The sequence below is a fragment of the Lonchura striata genome, chromosome 4A (assembly GCF_050655825.1).
Source record: "Lonchura striata isolate lonStrDom1 chromosome 4A, ASM5065582v1, whole genome shotgun sequence".
Taxonomy (NCBI): domain Eukaryota; kingdom Metazoa; phylum Chordata; class Aves; order Passeriformes; family Estrildidae; genus Lonchura; species Lonchura striata.
Window position 1 is genome coordinate 19,219,347 of NC_140742.1, and position 22,864 is coordinate 19,242,210.

The 22,864-nt window shown below is 44.8% G+C and overlaps 1 protein-coding gene across 1 annotated transcript; it reads right to left on the reverse strand.

Annotated features, from left to right (window-relative positions):
- Positions 1–1,399: 1,399 nt before the first annotated feature.
- Positions 1,400–22,694, reverse strand: FOXO4 (forkhead box O4). Its single transcript, XM_021534565.3, has 3 exons — positions 22,218–22,694; positions 10,812–12,044; positions 1,400–6,622 (listed from the first exon to the last, which is right to left on the reverse strand). Exons 1-2 carry the CDS (start codon positions 22,599–22,601, stop codon positions 10,830–10,832), a joined length of 1,599 nt encoding a protein of 532 aa, XP_021390240.1. The 5' UTR covers positions 22,602–22,694; the 3' UTR covers positions 1,400–6,622; positions 10,812–10,829.
- Between the last annotated feature and the right edge of the window lie 170 nt (positions 22,695–22,864).

Below are 22,864 nucleotides of genomic sequence, written 5' to 3' on the forward strand. Positions count from 1 at the left end.
AGCACCTGAGCCGAGGACAGCTTGGGAAAGCAGTGTGCACCTACCTGTGCCCCAGCCCTCCTTCCTCATACACCAGCTCCACCACAAAGGACACACACAGTAGGGCAGCAGCCTTCCCCACTGTGCTTCCACATGTGGGCTCATCACTGGTGGCACACAGATATTCATCAACCAGTAGGGGTTGGAGACAAAGCAGGACTGTGGCCAGAAACCCAGATGAGCAGAAAAGCTGTTTTTGCACTGGCTTCAGGTACTGCTGTTCTGTGGGCAACTACCCATAGGCAAAATACTTTCCGTGACAAGCTAGGAGAGCTAGGAGGTCTCCAAGACTGCAAGAAAGGTGCAAACACAATGCACTGAAAACACAGAACACAGCAGGACTCTTGGTGACCACTGAAGACAGTCACATACATCAAAAGCAACCCTGAGCCAAGCCATTCAGGTCCCATTTTGTTCTCCTTGGCAATGCTTAAATGGCACAGGACAATGCTCAGAGGTAAAAGAAGTGTTAATGGCTACTGGGTAAATGCATGGTCCTCTGTTGTGAGGCAAGTTTTGAACACACTCACTTTGATCCAATCACCTGCAAAATCTTGGGCATTTTGTGTCTCCAACAGCACCCATCATTATGTGCCTGCAAGAAGCCCTAAGTACCCAAAGAGCAGATGAGGGGCAGAGAATTCCCCTAAGGATCTTCTCCTAATTCCCCATTTTTGTAAACTGTGTTAAATCTTGAAGCAGAACCCTTAAGAGCTCCGTAGAGTTACTTAGTTATCTGCATTAACTGTAGTGAAAAACAGCATTCAAAAATAATATACTGAGTATCCAACACTTTGAATGAAAATTTTCTGGCTGTACACATAGTGTGCAGTTTCACAAATGAATCTTTACCCTCAGCAGAGTTAGAATATCCCTAACTTGCCCTCTGTGTGTCTAACTTGGCCAGTGGAATCCATACTCTACACTCCTTCCCTCATTTCTCTCTCATCTCCTTACCTGCCACCACTGCTGCTGACACACACAAAGATATTTGAATATAGCTATAAAAAACCAGAGTCACCTTTAGCACTGAGGTGTAGAAAGGCAAGAAATTAATGGCTAACCAACTCTAGACTAGACCTGCAGGATTTGAAGCTCCCCAGGGTCAGTTTTAAGGCTTGGCACCCCATGGATCCCCACGCACTGCCAGCAAGTTGTAACAAGGGGCTCTACACACTGCAGAACACACCAGAGACTTTGTGGGTGGTGGCACTGCAACCCTTCTTCCTCTGGCCAACTACGGGGCATTCCACTGAGGAGCAGCCCTAACAGGTGAGGATGGCAGAGGAAAGAAGACAAAGGTAAGGAAAAATAGCTGGCCCTTGCCATGAGAACAGAACAAACTGGATGAGACACAGCGCAGAATATTAAAGATTTTTATTTTTCAAACATTCCCCCCTAGTCTAGCACACTCTACAGTCTTGCTAGCACAGATGGTAACAAAGCCTGTAATGGTTCAGAAGTTACACTGCTACAGAGAGCAAACAAAAGCAGAGGTTTGTTTAAAAAAAAAATTTGTGAGAAATAGGTGGAAGAGTGCACAGGGGATGTGGTGGAAACTATGTCAGGTAGTGGTGTCCTGTGTTCAGCAGACATCTGTGCTAGCAATGCAGAAAGCTTTCCTGGGACTGCAGCAGGTGAAGACTCCACTGTGCTGGAAGCACCATTTCACAGAACCACACCAGTGCCGTATGAAGGCAGCTGCTTTCAGGACAAGTAACCATCTTCTACGTAGCCAAACCTCCCAAGACACCCTGGGGGAACCCCACACCACTGCCCTTCTGAAAAGCAACGAGGGCTCTGTTTTTGTGTCCCAGAACATCCCCTTCTACCACACACCATAACACTGCCTCAGCCAAAGAACCATAAATGCATCACTGTCAGCTCTTACACCTTCAGCTTCTGCTGCCTCTGCTCCTTGCTTTGCACCACAGTATTACGAGTGATTTTGATCCCATCAGATACTGCTTTCCATCAGCTACAGACATGTCAAGGTGCAGGGAAAGATACGCAGGCTAGTGGAAGAGAGGGGATCCCTTTCCTGAAGGTCAAGTAAGTGTAGCGATGGGTTAGCTCATGCTCCAAACCTTCACATGGACAGATCTTTCAGGCTTCAGAAGTCACCCCTTGCTTGCTTTTCCCCACATTAATTAGAACATGTTTTTCATTAGACATGCAACTGAGGCAAGCCCTAAGCTATTCTCTGTCCATGCTCATGTCCCAGACTTGATTGATTTGCTTTTTATTTTTTTTTTTTTAATAATGGATCCAAACTTTCACATTTTGGTGACAGTCCAGCACACCACTCCCAAGGCACTCCAACCCATGGCACCAGACACAGGTTACTCAATCCTGGAGCAAGGCTAGCCCTGAAGCATTTGAATGTGTCTATAAATAAGCAACTAAGTAAGAAAATTAATAAATGCTTATCTACATAAAAGATTTCTAGGCATTTCTTTTGGAAAAGCTGATTAGTGCTACTTGCTTCTATTATGACTCTTGTTTATGAATACATCCAGGCTCTGGAATGCTTCATTCCTCTCATCAGGATGATCTGACTGCTGTTTTTAAAGCAGCACAGGATAAGGATGATATGTTTTTAGACACACCAGCAAGGAAAATTAAGGGCTCACAGAAGCTTTCAGTTTTCCAAGCTCTGACATGAAGCTGGAAGTACATGCTTGGAAGTTAAATATGCTTAAATTATAAAGAAAGTTCAAGGAATTTGCTAAACCCAAGAGTAAATAAAAGCAACAAGTCTGCCTCATACTAAGCTCTGTGGGCCTAGTTACCTGAATCCTTTGTGGCCCTGAGCTGCATGGTGGCTTCAATGCTGTGTAAGATGGCATTTGATCCTCTGAAGATGGAGAAGCTTGTTGCCTGAGCTCAGTGAGGACAAGGAACACAGCATGAAGTAATGCTTCGTGTCAAAAGTCCCTTGTCCACTCCCCTCAGGCACTTATCCAGGAGCACCACTCCCCATGTCACCGGCCCTTCCCTTCTCACCCCACTCACAGATGGTCTCAAAATCCCAAATCCTTCATCAGAGCAAAAACTAGCCAAAAGTATGGGGCCTGTGGTGCTAATGCAGGATGAAGAGCCACCAAGACATTATCCAGGCTCCAGTAGCAGCAAGTAGCAAATGCTTTGGGCAAGAATACAAAAAACTGGACAAGGATTGAGCAACCCCTTGCCAGGTACAGCCTTTCTGCAAGCAGCAGTTTAGGAACTTGAGTCTCCTGTGTCCTATGAGGAAGTATCTCAGGCTAAAAAAGCTCAAGGTTTATGAAAATGAAGCGTCTGTAGAACTCCCAAATTCTCTGCATCTCTGCCCTCTGTGCCCACAATACAAGCTATCCTGCTAAACATACAAAAAAGAAGGTAAGTTACTTGCTTGAGCCTGAAACATTACATTAATGGTTTACTGAGCACTCCATAGGTCTTCTGAACACCATTCTCAGCACTAGTGCACGCTCAAGCTTCTTAACCACTGACAGCTCCTGCTGTGTTGAAGAGACACAAAGCACCTGTACAGACTCCTGCAAGGCAGAAATGTCACTGCCAGGAGCCTATTACAGCAGGACTCCAGCCAGAGGTGCCCCTATCTCCAAAAGTATGGCCAGGGGAATATGGGAAAAAATAGGTAGGGGCTCTATTCCTCACTCAAAAGACAGGGTTTTCTCTGAACTCACTCTAGGGCACTAACCATGATGAGCCCTGGTGTTGCACCTCCTTCAGCAGGATCTGGTCGAGGCCATGAAGCAGCTGAGACGATGGCAGACGTCCCTGCGGCGCTCCCTGAGGGCTGAGGGCCAGGCTGTCTGCAGGCAGAGGTCAGGCCGGCTCCCCAGCGCTGCCAGCTAAGGGACGCTCTGTAACAGCTCCCCCTTCCACAGATCACCCCAGCCAGAAACAGCTCACCCTGGATTTCTGATCTGAGCCACTGGTTACTAATACTGTCTTTTCTATTGCTTTGGGTTCCATTTTCATGGGAAATGATCCAGAGACTCACATTTAACATGACCACACATACTGGTGTCTTGTCCTTTGCTACATGGCTGCGAATCATGGGCAGCCATTCAACTTGCTCTGTACATCATTGGATCAAGTTCCCTTCAGGACTCAAGCTAACAAGGTAGCATATTATGTGCCAAATAACATAAATCTCTCCAGTCTGTTCACTGCAGCTCAGAATGGCTGATTCTTATGCGTGGCACATGCCATCACGTGTTGTGAAAGGGTATCTATCCACTTGTGTTATGAAGTAACTCCAGTGAGAATGTTCATCCATGCCTCAAGTGTGCAAACCCTGGGATCCCAGCTTAGGAGCTGTCCTTTTGTTTATTTGTTACAATGAGGCGAGGCCAGACATGTAGATTGTGGGCAAATTTGAAACATCACTGGGAGTTCTGCCATGAAGGCAGCCTTCAAAACAAAGGTTATTAAACTATTCAAGGCTTTGATAGCATAGCATACTGTAGATAAGACTTTTGAAGGCTCCTTGTTGGAAGTAATCAGCCAATCACTCCTGTTCCAAACTCCATTCCACTGAAAACAGAACAGACAACCTGGTGAAACAGTGTAGCTCATTGCACTGCATAATACAAACTTCCTGAACTGAAGCCACCTTTGAAAAGGACTGCATTCTGCCAGACCAGACCTACCAGAACACCATGAAAGCACCATGTCTCCCACAGATCCTGCCACTGCAAACACCAAAACAGTGACAACAACATGACACTAATGCTCTAAATTTATCTTCTGACCCCCTATTTTCTGTTCTGCAAGAATATAGAGACATAACAGGATCCCAGGTAGACCCCTGAGGGTGAGCCTACAGGCTTCAAAAGTTCCTCAGCAGTAGCAGAAGCTTCAGCAAGAAAACAAAAACCCTCAGAAACCAAAGTGAGCTACCAAATACAACTGATCATGCCCTCCATAAGGGCTATGCAGAGTGTCAGCAGATCTAGCACGATCCAGTCCACACCATCTCCTTAGCAGACTAAGGAATCTGTCCTGTGGATCAGCTGCAGGCCAGCTACTCAGATTAGCTGAGAAGGAACACTGTTAATGATTAGCATTCCCTCCATTGTGCTCCTGGCTTGGCAGGAATGCCCAGCCTGATCAGCTGTGGTTGAATGCCCTGCCAGGCACCTTCCCTCTGCCTCTTCTGGGGAGAGCAGCCATTCCTCAGTTACAGGGCTGTGTCCTTCCCAATTTTCCAACATTTTCAGCTTCTTAGGCCTGCCCCATCCCATACTGTAGTGATATCTGGTACGAAGGGGACAGATGCAGCAAATTTGTTTTGTTTCTTTTTATCCAATAATTTTGTTTTTCAATTAAAATATATAATATATATTTAAAAAGGTTTAGAAAAGCTTCTATGTAATTTGCATGTACTTTTACATATAGATTACAATAATGTACAACTCTTCTCCACAGTGGTTTGAAACCAGAGGGACCTGCCAATTCCTTCCCCTCAATCATATACATCATCAAACTACAAATGTGTTTGTTCCTAATACAGCTCTCTCTGAAAAAGAGTCTGTCACTTTTGTCTTCTCAGATGGAGAGATGCATAATAGGGACACACATTACATTGGCTTCATGTTCACTGTAGAAAGTTCCCAGATTAGTACAAAAATATTTCATCTATAGAAAATGCCCTTCTGAAAAGCAACCAGGGCTCTGTTAAGGCCACACCCAGGCTTTCCATTTTGCTGCTGTAGCAAGACAGATCAAAACCAAACTCAAACCAATATTTTTAAGTCCCAGAAAGCAGCTACTAGCACCTGTGCTTATTTTACAGCAGCCTGGTGTATCAGGAAAGTGCTGAGAACAGCATAGTGACGACTTCTCAAAACATGCTTCTGATTCAATGGGGCTCAGTTGGCACAGTGAAAAACTCAATGTCCTCCTATTCCAACCAGGGGGACAATTGGAAGCCTTCTATACCACAACAACCACCCTTCCCTGCAGAACAATGATGGATGCTCCAGTGATGGGCACACTGAAACCAACCCCTGAAACAACACACCCTTGTCCCACAGGGCTTCTACCAACAAGCTCCCACCAATTCCTCTGTGAATCTGCAGGATACCAAGTGCACATCTGGTGGCTTAATCAGAAAGTCCAACTACTTTGCCCCATGAGGCAAGCTAAGCGAGAGCAGAGCCAGCCCTCCACCAGTCTGAGGCACTGGGAGACTTTCTGCCGTAGCAGAGAGAGGACAGCCAGTGAGAGATTCCTCCAGCAAACCCAACTCATCACACAGGAAAACACTATTGCCTGGCACAGAGTCTTCTGGCTGGGGTTTTTACCAGGGCTCCTCTTTGGACATGGTTTTCTCCAGGTGGTCCAAGGCAGAGTCAGGCTTGTAGGAAGAGCCATGGCACATTACAGGATTACTATTTTTAAACTCTTCCTATTGCAGCTAGATGCAGGTTGCCCCTTCTTCCCAGATGAGCAGCCCCCTTCTGCCCAAGGCATGATGTGCAGGGAAACTGAATCCAACATGCTCCATTCTCTTCTCTGCTGGGGTGGGAAGTGAAGTCAGAACCCAATGTTCAAAACCTGAAGGACACTAGGAAGAAGAAAAATAACAGTGACTGGTTAGAGCTCTGCTTCAGTGGGAATCCTGGATGCATAGATAAGGAATTAATTACTACCAATCTGCCCCTACAGAACAAACAGACCACAAGAAACCTTGATCAACAGAGAGTCAAGTGGAGGATGCAATTGCTCAGCTCCAAGCTTCGGAGTATGACTCAGACAAAAAGGTAAGCAGTAAGTATTCCTCTGCTAAGCTGACAGCACCAACAAGGCTCTGCAAGATAAGGATGTTTAAAGAAGGACTTTGCTAACATCAGAGGCATTGCAGGAAAGTAGCAGAGAAGAGGAAAATTACTCTTCACCTTAAACAACCACAAATACTAATTGGTAGGGAAAAGACTGAAAAAGAGACTTTTAAAGATCACACACAAAGTGTTTAAGCTCACCCATTTAGAGAAATCCTGTCTCTACCTTCCAAATAATTAAACATTTTTAGCTATGTCAATCCCCCAAAAGTCTAAAGATCTCAGATCTTCTGCCTCACCTCAATAAAACTGTCACAACTCATTCAAACAAGTCTTAGAATAAGTCTAAGCTGACTTAGGACACTGATGTAAAACCATCACTGTACGTATATGATCCACTTTGAAAGGCAAAACAATGGGATAAATGTAGGGCATCCCATCAGCTGCATTCAGTAACAATGAGCATTAAATAAACCTGTGAAAAGGAAAAAAAAAAAAACATCCTAAAACTACAAAAGGGAATCAGCCCCAAACAAGAAAAGACAGTAAGTTAAAACAGAGCTGTGGGCTGCTTTGGAAAATTGCAAGTTTATGAGGGTTTTATTTATTTATGTTCTGTCAGAGAAAAATCCAATTATTGGAGCAAAGGGAATTCGATAAAGCAAGAAAAGCATGAATCCAGACCAAACTGGGCAATGGATAAAGAGTTTTCTAGACTCTGAAGCTATAGGGAGTCTAACTGAATAACTAGCAATAATTAACTAATATTCACCAAAAGAGTAAATGGATTTTACACTCACCAATGAGATAAAAATGACAGCATTTTTCAAAAAAGGCAGTTCTATTTCTATCCTGTCTGCTTCTGTGGCTAATTAAGCTTAGTTTGTGGGAGCTGCATCACTATGGGCAGAGACAAAGCTTCAATGTTTGATCTGTAATCTCCATGCAAAGAAACATAGGCAGGGTTCAGACTCCTGGGGAAGCTGTGGACAAGCTCCTTGGCATTTAACTTGCAAGAAGAGGATAAAATCATGGAAGCTTTGAGCACCAAGGGTAACACAAACTAGCTCCTATCTTCCTAAGTGCCGGAGATAAGATTTAAGTACTTTTCCTAAAGATATCCTCTTGTCTACAAAGAGAAATATTTCCCCAGTTCACTTTCATTCTGGCTGCTCAAATCAGAATGTGATCACTGTGATTAACTGATAAACAGTTTTTGCTCAGCATTACACCAGTAACTGACCCAAATGGCCACCAGTTAAGCCCACAGGAACTACTCAGAACAGCTTTATGTTAGTGATCACTTAAGAATAGCTTTTGCCAATGTGAATTTAGCACAGAGAAAAGCACAGTAATAGAAAGGATATGAAAGGAAAAATGCCCGCCACACCAGAGCAATATGTAGCTTTCCCTGAACAGTGATTTGCAAACAGTGATCCTAGGAACTCCCTGCAGTAAGGGACAATTGGCACAGTCTTCACCTCCTTACAGACACTGATGTCCACAGCTCACTTGGTTTTGTAACTCGTTGAGAAAACATTCTGCCTTCTTTCCCAGGAACACTCCTATTTCTCTTCACATGTGCCCTGCTCCCCCTTTGCTAGAAACCTGATTCACCTCCCTGTCTGTGCAGCCTGTTGCACAATACTCACTCTCCTTCGGGGAAAAATAAGAGCATCCCTCATCCCACTCCCATGGACTCCAGGACACAGGCAAAACAGAAAAGCTTTGCTAAATTCAGAAAAGGCAAACATAATCTAAGGACAGAATAAAAACCTTGAACTGAAGCACACTGTCAGGGTGTGGCTTCTCCTCCTGGGGCAGCACTGCTGTGACCAGAGCACCAAGATGTGTGCTGGAGCTACGCTTTCTGCTCAAACACAATAGTGGTTCAGAACTTATTCCAGATCTCAGTCCTTCATGCCCAGCACATTTCCCAGAAAGTATCACCTCAACTTCATGTGTGGAACAAAGAACATCCAGGGGCTTTAACATCAGTAGCTCTTCTGTTTTGATTAAGCAATTCACACAGAATATAAAATGGAACAAGAACATAACCCTGCTTTCAAGAGCTCCTGTTCTCTCTCTTAAGCACTTGATTATATCCACATTTTCAACAGTACTAGAGTCTACCCTTTGATAAATAATTCCTCAGCTTCTCTGCTTTACACTCCTAAAAAATAATCTATACCTGGTATGCTTTAAAAAGAGGTCTTGTCTACCTGGCCCAGGAGTGCAGGACAGCTTGCATATGTTTTGAAAACACTTCTGTGAAAAATATTTCACCCTTGAGAAATCCACAGATATAACGGCCTGCCCTAGCATGGCATAAAAACGAAAAAGCAAACCCTAACAAACAAACAAAATCAACAGCACAACAGCTCAGAACAATATCCAGTGGAAACACTGCTCAAAAAGCCACAGCCTCTGTCACTAAATTACAAACAGTCCTAACACAGAAGGATACCATAGTTTTGTCAACCAAATTTCTCTTTGAAATTGAAACTGAATTTCTGTATTTTACCCAAAGATCTTTAAATTCAGACATTCGCAATTCAGCAAATGCACAGTTAACACACATCATTATAAAAAGTCCCATAAGAAAACAGAAAAGCTTGACTGATCCTCCTCTTCCTACAATAAACAGATCTGCTAGGTATGAACAGAACACTACCAAGAAATGACATCCTAAGCAGTGGGATGTGACTTGGAATACGGGGGAGTTATATTGTGTTTAAAACCTCAATATACAGTGGTGCATCAATATGTTCACATAGTTTAAGTAACACCAGCTCAAAGGACAGCATTTTACTCTGTCTAGACCAAAGACACTTGCAGAGAATGGCTGCACTGACCGTGGTCATCTGGTCCAAACCACCTCTAAGTTACTCAGGAGCCTAGGAAGGAGCATTAAGGTCAAGAAGATGATAATTTCTCTCCCCAAGATTTTGAAGCTCAAGGGCTTCCCACAGCTGAAGCAGTTTGCCCTTACTCCTGCCTGCTCAGCTGGACACTATTAGCAGTTGAATTTGCAACACTAACAAATACCATATTTGTCTCCTAAAAAGGAAATATTCTTGGCAAGGCTTCCACTTTCCAACCAATGCTATGCTCCAGCCTGTCCACTTTCCATCAGCTGAGTTCCAAGTGTGAAGCAGGCCTTCAGCTCCAGTTCCCTAGTTCTTCCACTGCCTCTGGTTTAAGTGTTTCAAGTCAGGGTGTTACTGCCTCAAAAATTAAGATATTTTTAAGTCTTCTTGTCATATACACTATTTGCCAAACTGACTCTATTTGTGCAAATACAACAAATTGCTGAAGAGGCAGCTTTGCAGCACATGGGATAGCACTAACACATCCTTCTTCCTTCCACTTCCATCCACACTGCAGACTCCTGTTTCCTATTCTAATAATGGGAAGTAATTCAGTAGTTAATGTTGGTGAGCCAGCTTATCTGACTTTACAGACACTAAGAAGGTGTGATAAGAATGACTGTGACCTGCTACACAGAGACCAAAGCAGACAGCCATGACACGGACATGCTTTGCTACTACACATCCTAGAGAATTCTGCAGGGATAATAACAACCTGGACAGAAATACGGTATGTGCTTGGCTCAGTTCAACCATTCTGTATATACTGGTGGATGTCTTTATTTATGGAATCAGCACATGCTCTCATGTCAACTGTAGAGCTGTAGGCACTGCCTGATGTCCTGTGATGGAGCCATCTTGGGTGATAGGAGGCAACAGGAGTTTCATTCAGGTTGCTCTTCTATTTCATAAAGGAGCTGACTACCTGTTAAGGAAGTTACATCCACCTACCTTTAAACAGCTTTTTCTCCTCCTAAAAGTGAACGCAATTCTTCCAAAAGCTTTTTACTATGCTTTCAAAGAGGTTCCTTTAACTGCTGCAGAGTTGGGCACAGGAACCATCCTAGACAGGACTGCTGGTAGCATTTTACACAACTACACCTACCTTTTTGTGCTCCTGAAATTAACTTGGTACCCAGGTATGGTTGGAGGCCTGTGAGGTGCTGGGATAGCTGGGAGTAGGCAGAATAGGTTCAAAATTGAAGTCCAGTCCTCCATCCATGAGTTCACTGTTGATTATGTAATCCATATCACATTCAAGGTTCTCCATGTACATGTCAATGTCCAGGTCAGTGGGAAGCCTGTCCTGGTTCAATCCCAAGGGAGCAGGGCTGGCAGATGAAAGGAGTACTGGACTGCCCAGCTGGACTGACTGGGCAGTTGTTGCAGAAACTGGAGCCTTCAAACTGGTGATGCTGGCAGTGTTTTGAGGAGATGTCACTATGGGAAGCGTTGATGGCAAAACACTGGCACCAACTGGTTCTGCCTGCTGCTCTGCAGGCTTTCCTCGTGGATTGCCTGAGCTCATCTTACTCTGGGCAGCTTGTCCACCCAGAAGCAGAAGAGTTCGGCTGCTCATCCTGTTACCAGTCTGTGGGAGAACTGGATCCACCTGAGTCATCATAACATCCCTTGGAGGTGGAGAGCTAGGTGTCAGAAGAGATTCCAAGGTCTGAGGGGCAGAGAAATGGCTGACAGAACTTTGCAGTGAAATATCAACAGGGTTAAACAGGGAGTTGCCAAAAGTCTGACCAGCTGCATTTGGGCTCTGCAAGGAAAAGCTGGAATCTCTCTGGATCTGACCACTTGAGGCAGATTGCTGGGTAGATAGCACAGATGAGCTGGGAGACATCAGATTTAAGCCATCGATGAGCTCAAGCTCCTCAGTCACAGTTGGTGGAACATTGCTGGATGCACTGGAGTACATGAGAGAAGGAAGCAGCTCTTCGTCATGGAGGTCATCCTGCTCTGTCAGGATAGGAGAAAGCCTGGCACTGATGGTGCTTGCATTGGAACTGGTTCGAGGCCGGAAGGTGTTCCACACATCAGAGTCCTCGTTGCTTCTTGAGGATGGGCTCCCAGGCCACTTAGGAAATTGGGAGCCAGGACTGTCAGCAGAGGATTCTGGAGCAGACTGGAGAGGAGGCTTCTTCCTAGATGCTTTACCTCTGACTTTTACAAGTTTGCTGCTGTTGTCCATGGAGGCAGCTCTTCTCCTTGGTGCTTTTCCACTTTTGCCACCCTCAGGATTGAGCATCCACCAAGAGCTCTTCCCTGTGGCTTCATTATGGACTTTAACAAACTTGCTATGCAGGGACAGGTTATGTCGAATAGAGTTCTGAAAAAAAAAAATAAAATTAAAACCCACAAAATGTGAGGACCTGACAGTAGACACACCTCCCACCCAGAAACCACATAAGCTTAAAGACATTCAGACAGTATCCAGAGAAGCCAGTTATAACAAAAATCTATAAAAACCTGCTATTTCTGTCTGAACATGTTTTGCAGCACTAGCAAGCAGTGCCATGTTTCACTGCAGTATCAAGGGTGAAGCTACCATGACAACTAGCAGCTTTCAGCTAGCAAAATACTAATACAAAATAACTTTAAAAACCATACAGAATCTTCAAAAAACTAGGCATATCACAGAGCAAGTAAACAAGTTCTAAAACACAACCTGCAATTTCAACATGAGCCTACCTGAATTTGAGCTATGGCTGTTCACACACTTTTGTCAACCCCTTTACCCAGCATAAGCCTGGCTAATTTTTTTTATGTTTATATGGCCAGTTTTCAGTCAGATTCAAACAGAGCATAATGGTATCCAACAGACTGGGTGAAGAGAAATAGCAAAATGCTTCTATTCAGTGCACCCATTAATATCTTCACCCCAAAACTGAAGAAATGGGAGAGAAACTTCAAGGAACAAGAGTCCTAGAATCCTGGAGACTGCCAGGCTCCCTCTGCAAAGAGGCTGTGTGCTTTCCTTGGTGCGTGTTCCTGACAGGGTAAGACATTCAGTGGATACTGTACTCCCACACAGTACATGCCAGTTTTAGCCTCTCCCATCTTTCTGCTGGGTAAGACACACATTCCTTGCCTCTCCCAGATCCCTCCTTTTGGTTTAGCTTTGCTGAAAACTACAAGCTAACATATCTGTACACCATCATCAAACTCAATTTTCATCCTGCAACTGATAAATGCCCAGTATTTTAGAATCAGGAAGCAACAATCTCATTGTTTGAACAGATCCTCCATAAACTCCCCTTGAGGCCTATGAATTTATTTGATATCTGCACTTAATTTGTTCAGATGGCCAAATTACAGATCATTAAAAGGTGCTGCATTGGAAACACAACAGGGGTCCAAGTGCAACATCTTTTTCATCTAAACTAAGTTTTAATACTTATATATATAACTTCAGTTGTCATGCATATTCTCTTAATTCTGAACAAATTAACTGCGCTCTTATATTTTTCCACCAACTCTCAACACAGTTCTTTCCTGTCTGCTGCTTTCCCTCTCCCCACCCTTTTCCTCTCGGAAAAGTCCTCCCCATGCTAATTTTGGCCACCTCACCAAAAGCACTATCCTAGAAAAAAGTAGACACAGACAGATAAACAATACAGGCAAAGTGGAAAGATTTTATGGAGACTGAAGGAAATCTGAGAATCATCCTGGCTTAGCTTTCATTTTAACCTTTGGCTGTTGAGGATTTGGAGAAGACTGGCTGCATGCTGCAACTAGTATCAAAGAATACACATGTTCTTGGAGAGTGACTGCACAGCCAGAGCCTGATGGAACACGTGTCAGTCAATGCTCTTACACAGTTTTATTACTTGAGCTGTTCACAGTAATAGCTGTACAATAGTCCTGCCTGGCATCTTTGCTAAGCAAAGTTTTCCTTTCCTTCAAGTGTTGAAACACATAATTCAGACTGGTGCACTGTCTCCTGCAAGGCTGCTGCTCTCATTTCCAATGAATCCCACCCCTTTTCCCAAGTAAATGCACACTGCTGCAGCAATAAGAACCACTAAGTTGTCACTAATTCTTCATTTATTCTCCTGAAAGTAGCTAGTGAAATCATGATAGAATCTTGAGTATCATAAAAGACAATTTGTGTAACTAATTTCTGTCTGGAAAGCAGCTGGAAATAAGACATCTTGGAACAAGAATAGGATTCGTATGAGCATAATGATGTCTGGTACCTTTTATAAAACATTCTCAAAGTGATTTTACATGATACTGCTGAACTGACATAATGGAAAAGCTGTAGAAACAGATAATTGCTGTACCACTCCTTCCTTCCTCATCTTCAAACTCTCATCCTTCCGTAACACAAGCATCTGTGATATTATAAGCTAGTTCAGAGAGCAAACCAAACTGAAAAGCAGCCTTATCCTTCCTTTGACACTACTTTTCCTGCCTCTTTTATCTGTTTTTTGAACCACCTCACCGTGGGGGTCAAGCACCATGTAGTTGTAGTTGGAGGCAGAGGAAAATAACGGAATGTTTCTTTCAACAGGGTTAACTGATACCTAAATTGCAATGCCAAAGTTATCACTTTGCAGCTCTGCAGCAGACAGCGCGAGGCAGCTCAGCACTGCAGCACAGTGCCCTGAGCCCTAACCCACCTGCAGGACCCAGCTTGCCTGCAAGGCTGCAGGCTGGAGCCCAGAGTGTCTCAAACCCCCCCTGAACCCACACACCCACCAGCCTGGCTGCAGCGGGACAGCACCACAATGCACCTGCTCGTGATTCAATGCACCGAACACATGGAGGGCATCCTCCAATCTCAAGGAGAAACCCGGGGACAGATCAATCATGCTAAAATAATCACAGAACTGCAAGTCAGACCTGACAGAAGAGGAAATGACAGAGTTCAGTCACCCGGGCAACCCTGACATATTTCCTTTCTCAGTGTTAAGCAACCCTCACCAGAAACATACAGATGATATTAACTTTTTAGATGCACAACTTCAGCAGTGTGAGAGGCTCCCAGCTGATCTAAGCATCTGCAGAACACACAGGTTTTTGACTTTGCAATTCTTTGATCATAAAGAAGCATGACCTGAAGAAGAGGTGCAGGCAGGAATCCTTCAAATCCACTAGTTAGGGGAGAACATTGCTATTTATTTAGGTATCTTATAGTGGTTACTTATGGCTGCATGATAAATATTGCCACAAAAAAAAAAAAAAGTGCCAGCCTGTGTCTCTAAATCCACCATAGATCGAAGATGATTCCTGCAAACCACATTCAAACAAAACCAGTCTGAAATTAAGCACACACAGTATGCAAAAAAATCAAGTTTGGCTAGAGACATTTATTGTACACTGAAGGGTGGACCATTCCCTAGGTCACAACCAGTGTGTCTTCAAACTAGGATATATGGACTAGTCACAGAAGTGTGGCTAGGAGTTTATGCAAACTATTCCCTAAATCTTAGTTACCAGAACATTAAGTCTTCTTCTTTGATAAAATCTCCTGGCCACAGTTAAAGGACAGAAAATCTTCTTACCATCAAAACAGGCCTGCCCCAGCACCAACATTAGTGCTGCTGTGGATCCTCCCCAGCACCAAACAGTGCTTTGGTCTAACACCAGGGAATTACCACAGGAGCTGATAGTACAACCAAGCCATTGTCCTGCTCAGTCAGTCTCATGGGCAACTGCCACAGACACCATGGAAAATGTTCGGGTGAAGTGAATACAGAAGACTAAAGGCCACTGACAACCTTCCCAGGGGACTGTACAACTTTGTAGGTACAGCCGAGGTTCCCTACCATAAAACTGAAATCTGCAGGATCAGAAGGAGGCTCTTGTGCCCTGACCAGCAGAGCTCATCCACGCAGCAGTGGTGCATGGCTTATGCTAGCAGAGCACTCAGAGCCAAGCACAAGCTATGCTCAGAAAGACAAGGCAGCACAGGTACCCTTCCAGAAGACACAGTGGTTTCCTTCCTTTCCTGGCCATTCTCCCAGGAAACATCATGTAGTTTAAACTTACAAACCACAGAGGATCAGATTTCTTAGCAAAAAGTCTCTCTAAAGGATGAGTGACAGGAAAAAAAAAAAAAAAAAAAGAAAATTTATGCAATCACTGCAGCTGCCTGTAATACACTCTCACTGCCTTGCAGGCATACAAAGAACTTGGTCTCATCCCAGTGCAGGGCCATGTTCCACGTGTTCCACTGCCAGGCCCATAACTGTGCTGAATTATCATTTACCATGGCATTCTTGGGAGGCTTCAAGGGGAGAACACTCCGCCTGCTGTATTTGTCAGTGCCTGTCTCAGCCACTTGGCTCCAAAGGCTTCAGGAAAAAGTCTTCCTTGTAGAGATTTTGCACCAGCAAGTAAACAACTGCTCCAGAGCCAGGGAGTTGAAACACTTTCCCAGCAATCCCCTTCCAGAAAGCACACATGAGCACAGACATCAAGCTCAGTGGATGGGGATCTCTATCTTAGGAGAAGAACATTTTCCTTTCTGTAATCTTTCAGTAGGAGGCCAGAAGAAGATCTTAGCTCTCTAAAAAGCAAAGACTGAGGTGATTTACAAGACAGGCAGGCATACACAACAAAAGTTGTTTACCATTAGATAGCGCAGAATAAACTTGTTGGAACAAGCAATACCAGCAGCCCAGGAACAGCCTTCTCAGAGGACTGCCTGGAAAACTGAGCTGTGCTGCGAGGAATAATCATTCAGCAAAGCAGCCTTCCAGAAAAAACTGACAAGGAGCAGGGAAGAGTAGCAGCAAAATCTTCAAGTAATTAGACTGGCATTGGATGAAGTAGACAAATTTTCATCAAAAGACAAGCTTTTCCCAACTTTTGAGGGGAACAACAACACTCAACAAGGCTTCAAAAAGAGTTCTCATATTTCATGCTTCTTCAGTGCATTACAACAAAAAGGGCCTGTTAGTGTCACTTTAAGCAGGGTTAAATATATGTTGCTACATCGTGATTGTTGGCCCACTTCACAGCAGAGTACTCACCAATTTTCTTCCTGGAATACAGGACCTGGTGATTCCACATTTGCACTACTGTCCTACTTCTATGCACTGCCTTCCTCCCACCTCACCTATACCAGACTACACGCTGTGGCCAGACCATTAAAAGACTACCGGGATTAAAAGGTAAAATATTCTAAGAGAAAGATGATGGACAACATCCATCTGGTTTCCATCATGGACTCCTCAGTATGGCATCTGAACAGCCCTCATTTAGCTTCTGTTTTTTATTTCCCCCTGCTTTAAGGAAACCCAGTTAGGCTGTCAGCAGCTGGGACAGGGAACATCTCCCTGCAGGCAGGGGTAAGCACATCACCAATACCACACGAATGCATTTGGGCACATGAGGCAATGGCAAGAGTCCAGCAGTTTCTACCCACCCTCAGCTACCCTGGATTCAAACAGCCAGACCCCCCCTCCCCTTTGCAAGTCAGCAACTTCCAAGAAACCAAATTAAACCAAAACTAACAGTCAGGAGTACCTACAAAACCATTAAAGAGCAGGCAGATTTAAATGACGTACCAGTGATGACAGCAATGACATCGCTATTCCAATTCAGTTTAGAACACATACTTCTTCATTTTTTAGTGTCAGAAGATTTAATGGGGAATTGTATGCTTTCAGGCACATGAATTTAGGAATAAACACTACAGGCTTTCTCAACACAGTCACAGAAAGCAGCCTTTCTTCAGAGACTGAGGTCAGTGGCTCTGTGCAGCAGAGACACCCCCAGACTCCACACTGTGCCTCATCTATGCACAAACCTGCACCAGGCTGAAAGTTGGGCAGAATTACACTTTGCTCAGAGCCAAGTATCTGAGCTGAAGTTCTATGTATCCTTTTGGTTTATGGCATCCATTCAGTTTTGACTCAGTGAGGAAACACAGGGAAATATTCTGAACGTCTTCTCAAACCATTGCAGCCTTTCAGTACCTATAGGAGGCCTAAAAGGAATCAGGAGAGGAGCTGTTTACACGGGTGTAGAGTGATAGGACAAGAGTGAATGGCTTCAAACTTGCGAGCAGGTTTAGATTGGATATCAAGCAATTCTTCCCAGTGAGGGTGGTGAGGCCTTGGCACAGGTCACCCAGAGCAGTTGTGGCTGTCCCATCCCTGGAAGTGTTCAAGGCCAGGCTGGATTTGGCTTGTAGCAAACCTGGTCTATTAGAAGGCATCCCTGCCCACAACAGGGACATAGAATGAGATGATCTTCAAGGTCTCTTCCAACCCAAACCATTCTGTAATCCTTTATCTTGCAATTATCATTACCAAAAGTCAAAGTAAGCCCAGCACTGTCACCAGATGTTCCCATCCATGTAAAGGGTTTCTTAGTGAAATTAAAGAAAGTTCTCCTGATAATGATTTGGCCCCTTAGCGGTTCAAGTTAAGAACCTAAGGTTTTGACAAATCTGAGCAAAAAGAAATAATCTTAAATGATACAGGGACATACCAGCAGCTATAAAGAAACAGCAAATGTGCCTATTTTAGGAATTTATCATTGCATATTTGCAGATCTGACTTTAGAAAAACTAAAAAAGCTGACTGATAGTCAGCACACCAATAAACAATAAACTTTTCAACTTTGCCAAAACTAATGTTCACACTATTTTGTATCTACTGAACTGGAATTTATTTGCAAGGCATAAAGATAGCCTGGCAGAATCTACCAGCTGCAGCACAGCCAAAATAGCCCAGAAGATGGACAGGGTTCCTTTTGTCTCTTTCATGGAGGAGCTTCAGAGGGCCACAGGATGAACAGTTGCTCCAACCTGAGGGAGCTCTGCACATGTTCTGCCAGGAGATCCGATATCCACAGTTCTGGTAGAGGCTGGGGACCATCGGAGCTGGCACTGAAAGCCAGTGAAGTGACGTTCTGACTGAGCTCTCAGCCAGGTCTCCTGATCCATCTGGTCAACATTTAATATCAACTACATGCAATACACACATAACCCAAGGCTGGAATGGAAGGTTTTTCAAGAAAATGCTGCCCACTTTAACAAAGATTAAGAGCTAGATATCTGTTTTAGATAAACAGAACACTTAGTAATTTTTAATTTGTAATACAGCTCCTTGAGCTATTGCATATATATATACACATGTACATATATATGTGTATGAGGGTTCATATGTTGTGTATATCCATGCACACATTTGAAATAAATAGGGAGTACCAGGAGGCAGAGATATGAAATCTGCTTCCCATAATTAGTGCAATAGTGCAGAATCATTCATTCTTTATGTTGTATACGTAAATACATAGGAGACATCTGATTATTCTGTTCCTACAAAGGAAAATACAAGACCTTGGGGAGAATACACAGTTTGTTTCACTAAGAATGGCGAGTCCTTCATATTGTTCCTCACTGTGCCAAATTTGTTCATACTCATGGATGTAACAACCAGTGCAAACTGCTTCTCTGCAGGGTTTATGCACTTTAACCAAAACCCTCAACACCTTCCGCTTGCAAGTAATCTCAAAACCAAAAGGAATTATGCTCTTACCCATAGATACCCAGACTATCCTGCAGAGCACCCAGGGAAGGATTCTCAAGAAGCCCCACCAACACACCCTGCAAGGACACTTCTGCCTTGCAGACTGGTTAATTCTTAACTTCAGCTGAATTCCTGCAGGGAAAGGACAGACTGTACACACAGCAAATCTGTCCTTTACAAGGTGCTCGAAGCACTTTAGGAACAGCCAACACCATCTTCCTTGAAAACACAGAGTCTTCCAGAATTCATGGAGGTTACACCCTGGCAATCTGCAACAGCTGCACTTCCCCCTATTGTATAGTGGAGTAGGGCAGCTCTAAGTTAATTAGGAAACAACAATGAGTTTATGAGGTTTATAGTAACCAAAGTAGATTAAGAGTTTTTAAAGACATATTGCTTTTCCTTACTTAATCAAAATTCTCTGTTTAACTGCACTACATACAAATAAAATGTATTACCAGTTTGGCTCTGTCCAAACGAGACAGAAATGCCAGAACTCCAGAGCTGTACCAACCATCTTAATAGGCAACAAAATTATACAGCTACCTTTAAGAGCAGCTTCACATTTATTGCCTTTATGCAAAATCATTCAAATTGAGAAATCACTAAAGCTAAGACAATAAGTTTTTCTAAGGCAATAAGTTTTTCTTTAACTTTACAGATTAAAAACCCCCAAACAGAGCTTCATTGCTCTAAAAATAACAAGAATGAAAAAACAAAAAAAAAAAAAAAAATCTCAAACCAAACCAAAAAACCAACCAAAAAACCCAAACAAACAAAAAAACCCAAAAAATAAAACAGACCAGTCCATTCCTCAAGTGAAGACATGCCTTTTGTTTATCCAGTTTGTCTTAAATATGCACCTATTAATTTTGCTCCAAGTCCACAAAAGTCAAATTGAACTCACTTGACTGACTCCCCATCTGTAAAAGGTAAATGTCTGACCTCCCTTCACTTAAGGGATCTGAATGCAAACAGACTAATGTCAGTAAAACAAACAAAACCTCTTGCAAACCCATGTAACTCTGAGTTAACAGAAAGATTAAAAGTAAGTTCCATGGTCGCATATCCTGCCAAGCTCTGCCAATAGGATTTTGCGAGTAAGCAGGAAAGAAAATGTATTGTATTTCTATCATGATTTTCTGTTTGCTGGTTAAAGTCAAGAGCTTTAAACTGCCCTATTCATAAGGCAGGCTGATTCCCACCACAGCTGTTGTTCTGCCTGCCCTCATCTTTCTTGGCAAAAAGTTTCTTTTCCTTCTCCTTCTAAAGCCAGAATTAGTCTGTTCCCAGGCTGAAAAACCACACTAAAAAAATCAATCACAGAAAACCTACGGCAGCATCTGACCAGGAATCTCACTCTTGTGTATGCACGAATTCTCAAAGTGAACTTCTGGAATTTAAATCAACAGGTACATGTCCCAGAAGTGACACATTATTAAAACACAAAGTAAAACCAAAGAGCGATGGTCCCATTACACATGAATGGATATATAACAAAAGAAAAGCCATAGTGGATTAAGCCACAAGTGTACTTATTCCAACATCCAGTCCAGCAGGACATCTCACTATATTCCACCTTCACCACAGTATCTGGGGAGCATTTCAGAAAGCACTACCAAACAGTTACTCATACATATTTCTGACAAGAAAATGCACCTGTTCTGTTAAATTAACATGACTGCACGCAGGAGCAGCAGGACCAAGAGAGTAGCCCCAGCCTGAAGAAACAAGAACTATCTTTCACTAAGAACACCAAAACCCAAGCACTGTCCTAAATCAGAACTGAGCGTGCAAAATTCAATCTACACATACAAGTAACAGAAAATAATCCATATTAGTTAAACTAGATGCACACTCTAGGAACTGTGAATTAGTGATAAATGGGAAAGGTGATAAGTTTTGTATTGACACTGCCAGCCCAAGCTGTGACAGCTGCATCCCTCTCACCATGTTTCTACTCTCTGGAGCAAATGTTTGCACTCACACCACCACGTGGTGTGCCACTTCAGAGAGCTGTGCCAGCTGAAATCCAAGCTACCAGAAAGAGACATTTATTTTTTTATTTACTATCTGAAATTAACTCTCTGTCCTCACCTACTGCTCGGTCAGACAAGCAGAGGAGCACGCGGCTGGAGTCACAGATGCAGAACTGCAGCATGCATGAACTGCTAATAAATACTGCAAACAAGAGTGTAATTCCAGTCTCTAGTCTGAGAGCAACAGATCACACTCCTCAGAGTCCAGTCTCCATGGCATCTGCTCCGATACATCAGGACAGGCTGAGGGGCTATTTTGCAAGCTACCTCTCATATTTCCCTTTCTCTTTGCTGGAATTCTTTAGATTAAAGATAAGGGAGCACAAAGTCACCACAGGCAGAGAACTGAAATAGTCTGGAGCTCTTTTAACGCAGCCCTGCACACACGTGTTTCCAGAACGAGAGACACTGCTGAGCCTTTAGAGCAGAATGTTGCTTTCTCTGTTCCAAACTCCAGCAGAGGCCCCCATGACGATTCTGGAAACAGGACCCTTTTTCAAGAGACTCTTGAAAGCCAAGCACTCCTGCTATGACACAGTTATTTATATTGAGCTTTAGCACAGTCACGTGACAAAGAACTGCGGCCTTGTGATTAAAAACGCTTCAGCCAAGGCTTTACCCGGCACAGAATCTTGGACGTAGCCTGTTAAACGACTCTCCTATCGCTCCTGGAAAAGTGTCTAAATGCAAAGAGCGCAAGGGGCAGCCTCGCGGGGTCACGCCACAACCATCCCCAGCGGCTGCTCCAGGTGGACAGAGCCGAAGCTTGGGCGGGGTGCGGAGCTTTCAGCAGAACTGAAGCCCAGGCTCTGCAGCGTGGGCACCAGGCGCTGGCACCGACGCCCTGAACGCAAAAGGTGAGCACGGAGCGGCCGGCGGGGCGGGCACCGGGGAGGCGCCTCCGGAGCCGCTCCTCGCCCGGCCTGGCCCCGGCACGCAAAGTCTGTCCCCCCGCCGCGGCCCGTCACGCACCTTCCAGCCAGCGGAGCTGTTGCTGTCACCCTTGTCCTTGAAGTAAGGGACGGAGCGCACCATCCACTCGTAGATCTGCGCCAGCGTTAGCCGCTTCTCGGGAGCGCTCTCGATAGCCTGGCTGATGAGCTCGGCGTAGGACTGGCTGCCCCAGGCATTGCGCCGGGAGCCGCCCTTCCGCGCCGCCGCGCCGCCCGCCCGCGCCCCCTCGGTCCTGCCGGGCCCCGCCGCCGCGCCGCCTGCGCCCTCCTCCGCCGCGCCAGCCGCGCCGCCCGTCTCCGCCTCGGGCCGCGGCAACGGCCAGGTGCAGGAGCGCGGGCGGCTCTGAGGCTCAAAGTCAGGGTCGATGTCCGGCGACGCCGCGGCCCCAGCCGGCTCCGCCATGGGCACCGCCTTAGCCCCGCCGGGAGTGCCGGACCCGCCACCCCTTTGTGCGCCCCGGGCCCGCCACCGCCGCGCTGCTGTGTTTACCAGGGAGCAGCGCTGCTCCCCGCGCCTGCGCGCGCGGGGCACGCCGGGAGCGGTAGTCCAGCCGGGGCGTTAACAGGCAGCTAGGTACGGCCGGCGGACTACAGAACCCAGCTCTCCCTGCGGCGGAGGGCGGGGCGTGTCCCACTACGGGTGAGCGTGGCAGGCGGTGCGTTGAT

Excerpts from the sequence above, each read along its gene's own strand:
- FOXO4 (XM_021534565.3), bottom strand. The coding sequence starts at position 22,601 with ATGGCGGAGCCGGCTGGGGCCGCGGCGTCGCCGGACATCGACCCTGAC. Across the intron at positions 12,045-22,217 it reads ACAGCTCCGCTGGCTGGAAG|AACTCTATTCGACATAACCT; the intron begins GTGCGTGACGGG and ends TTTTTTTTTCAG.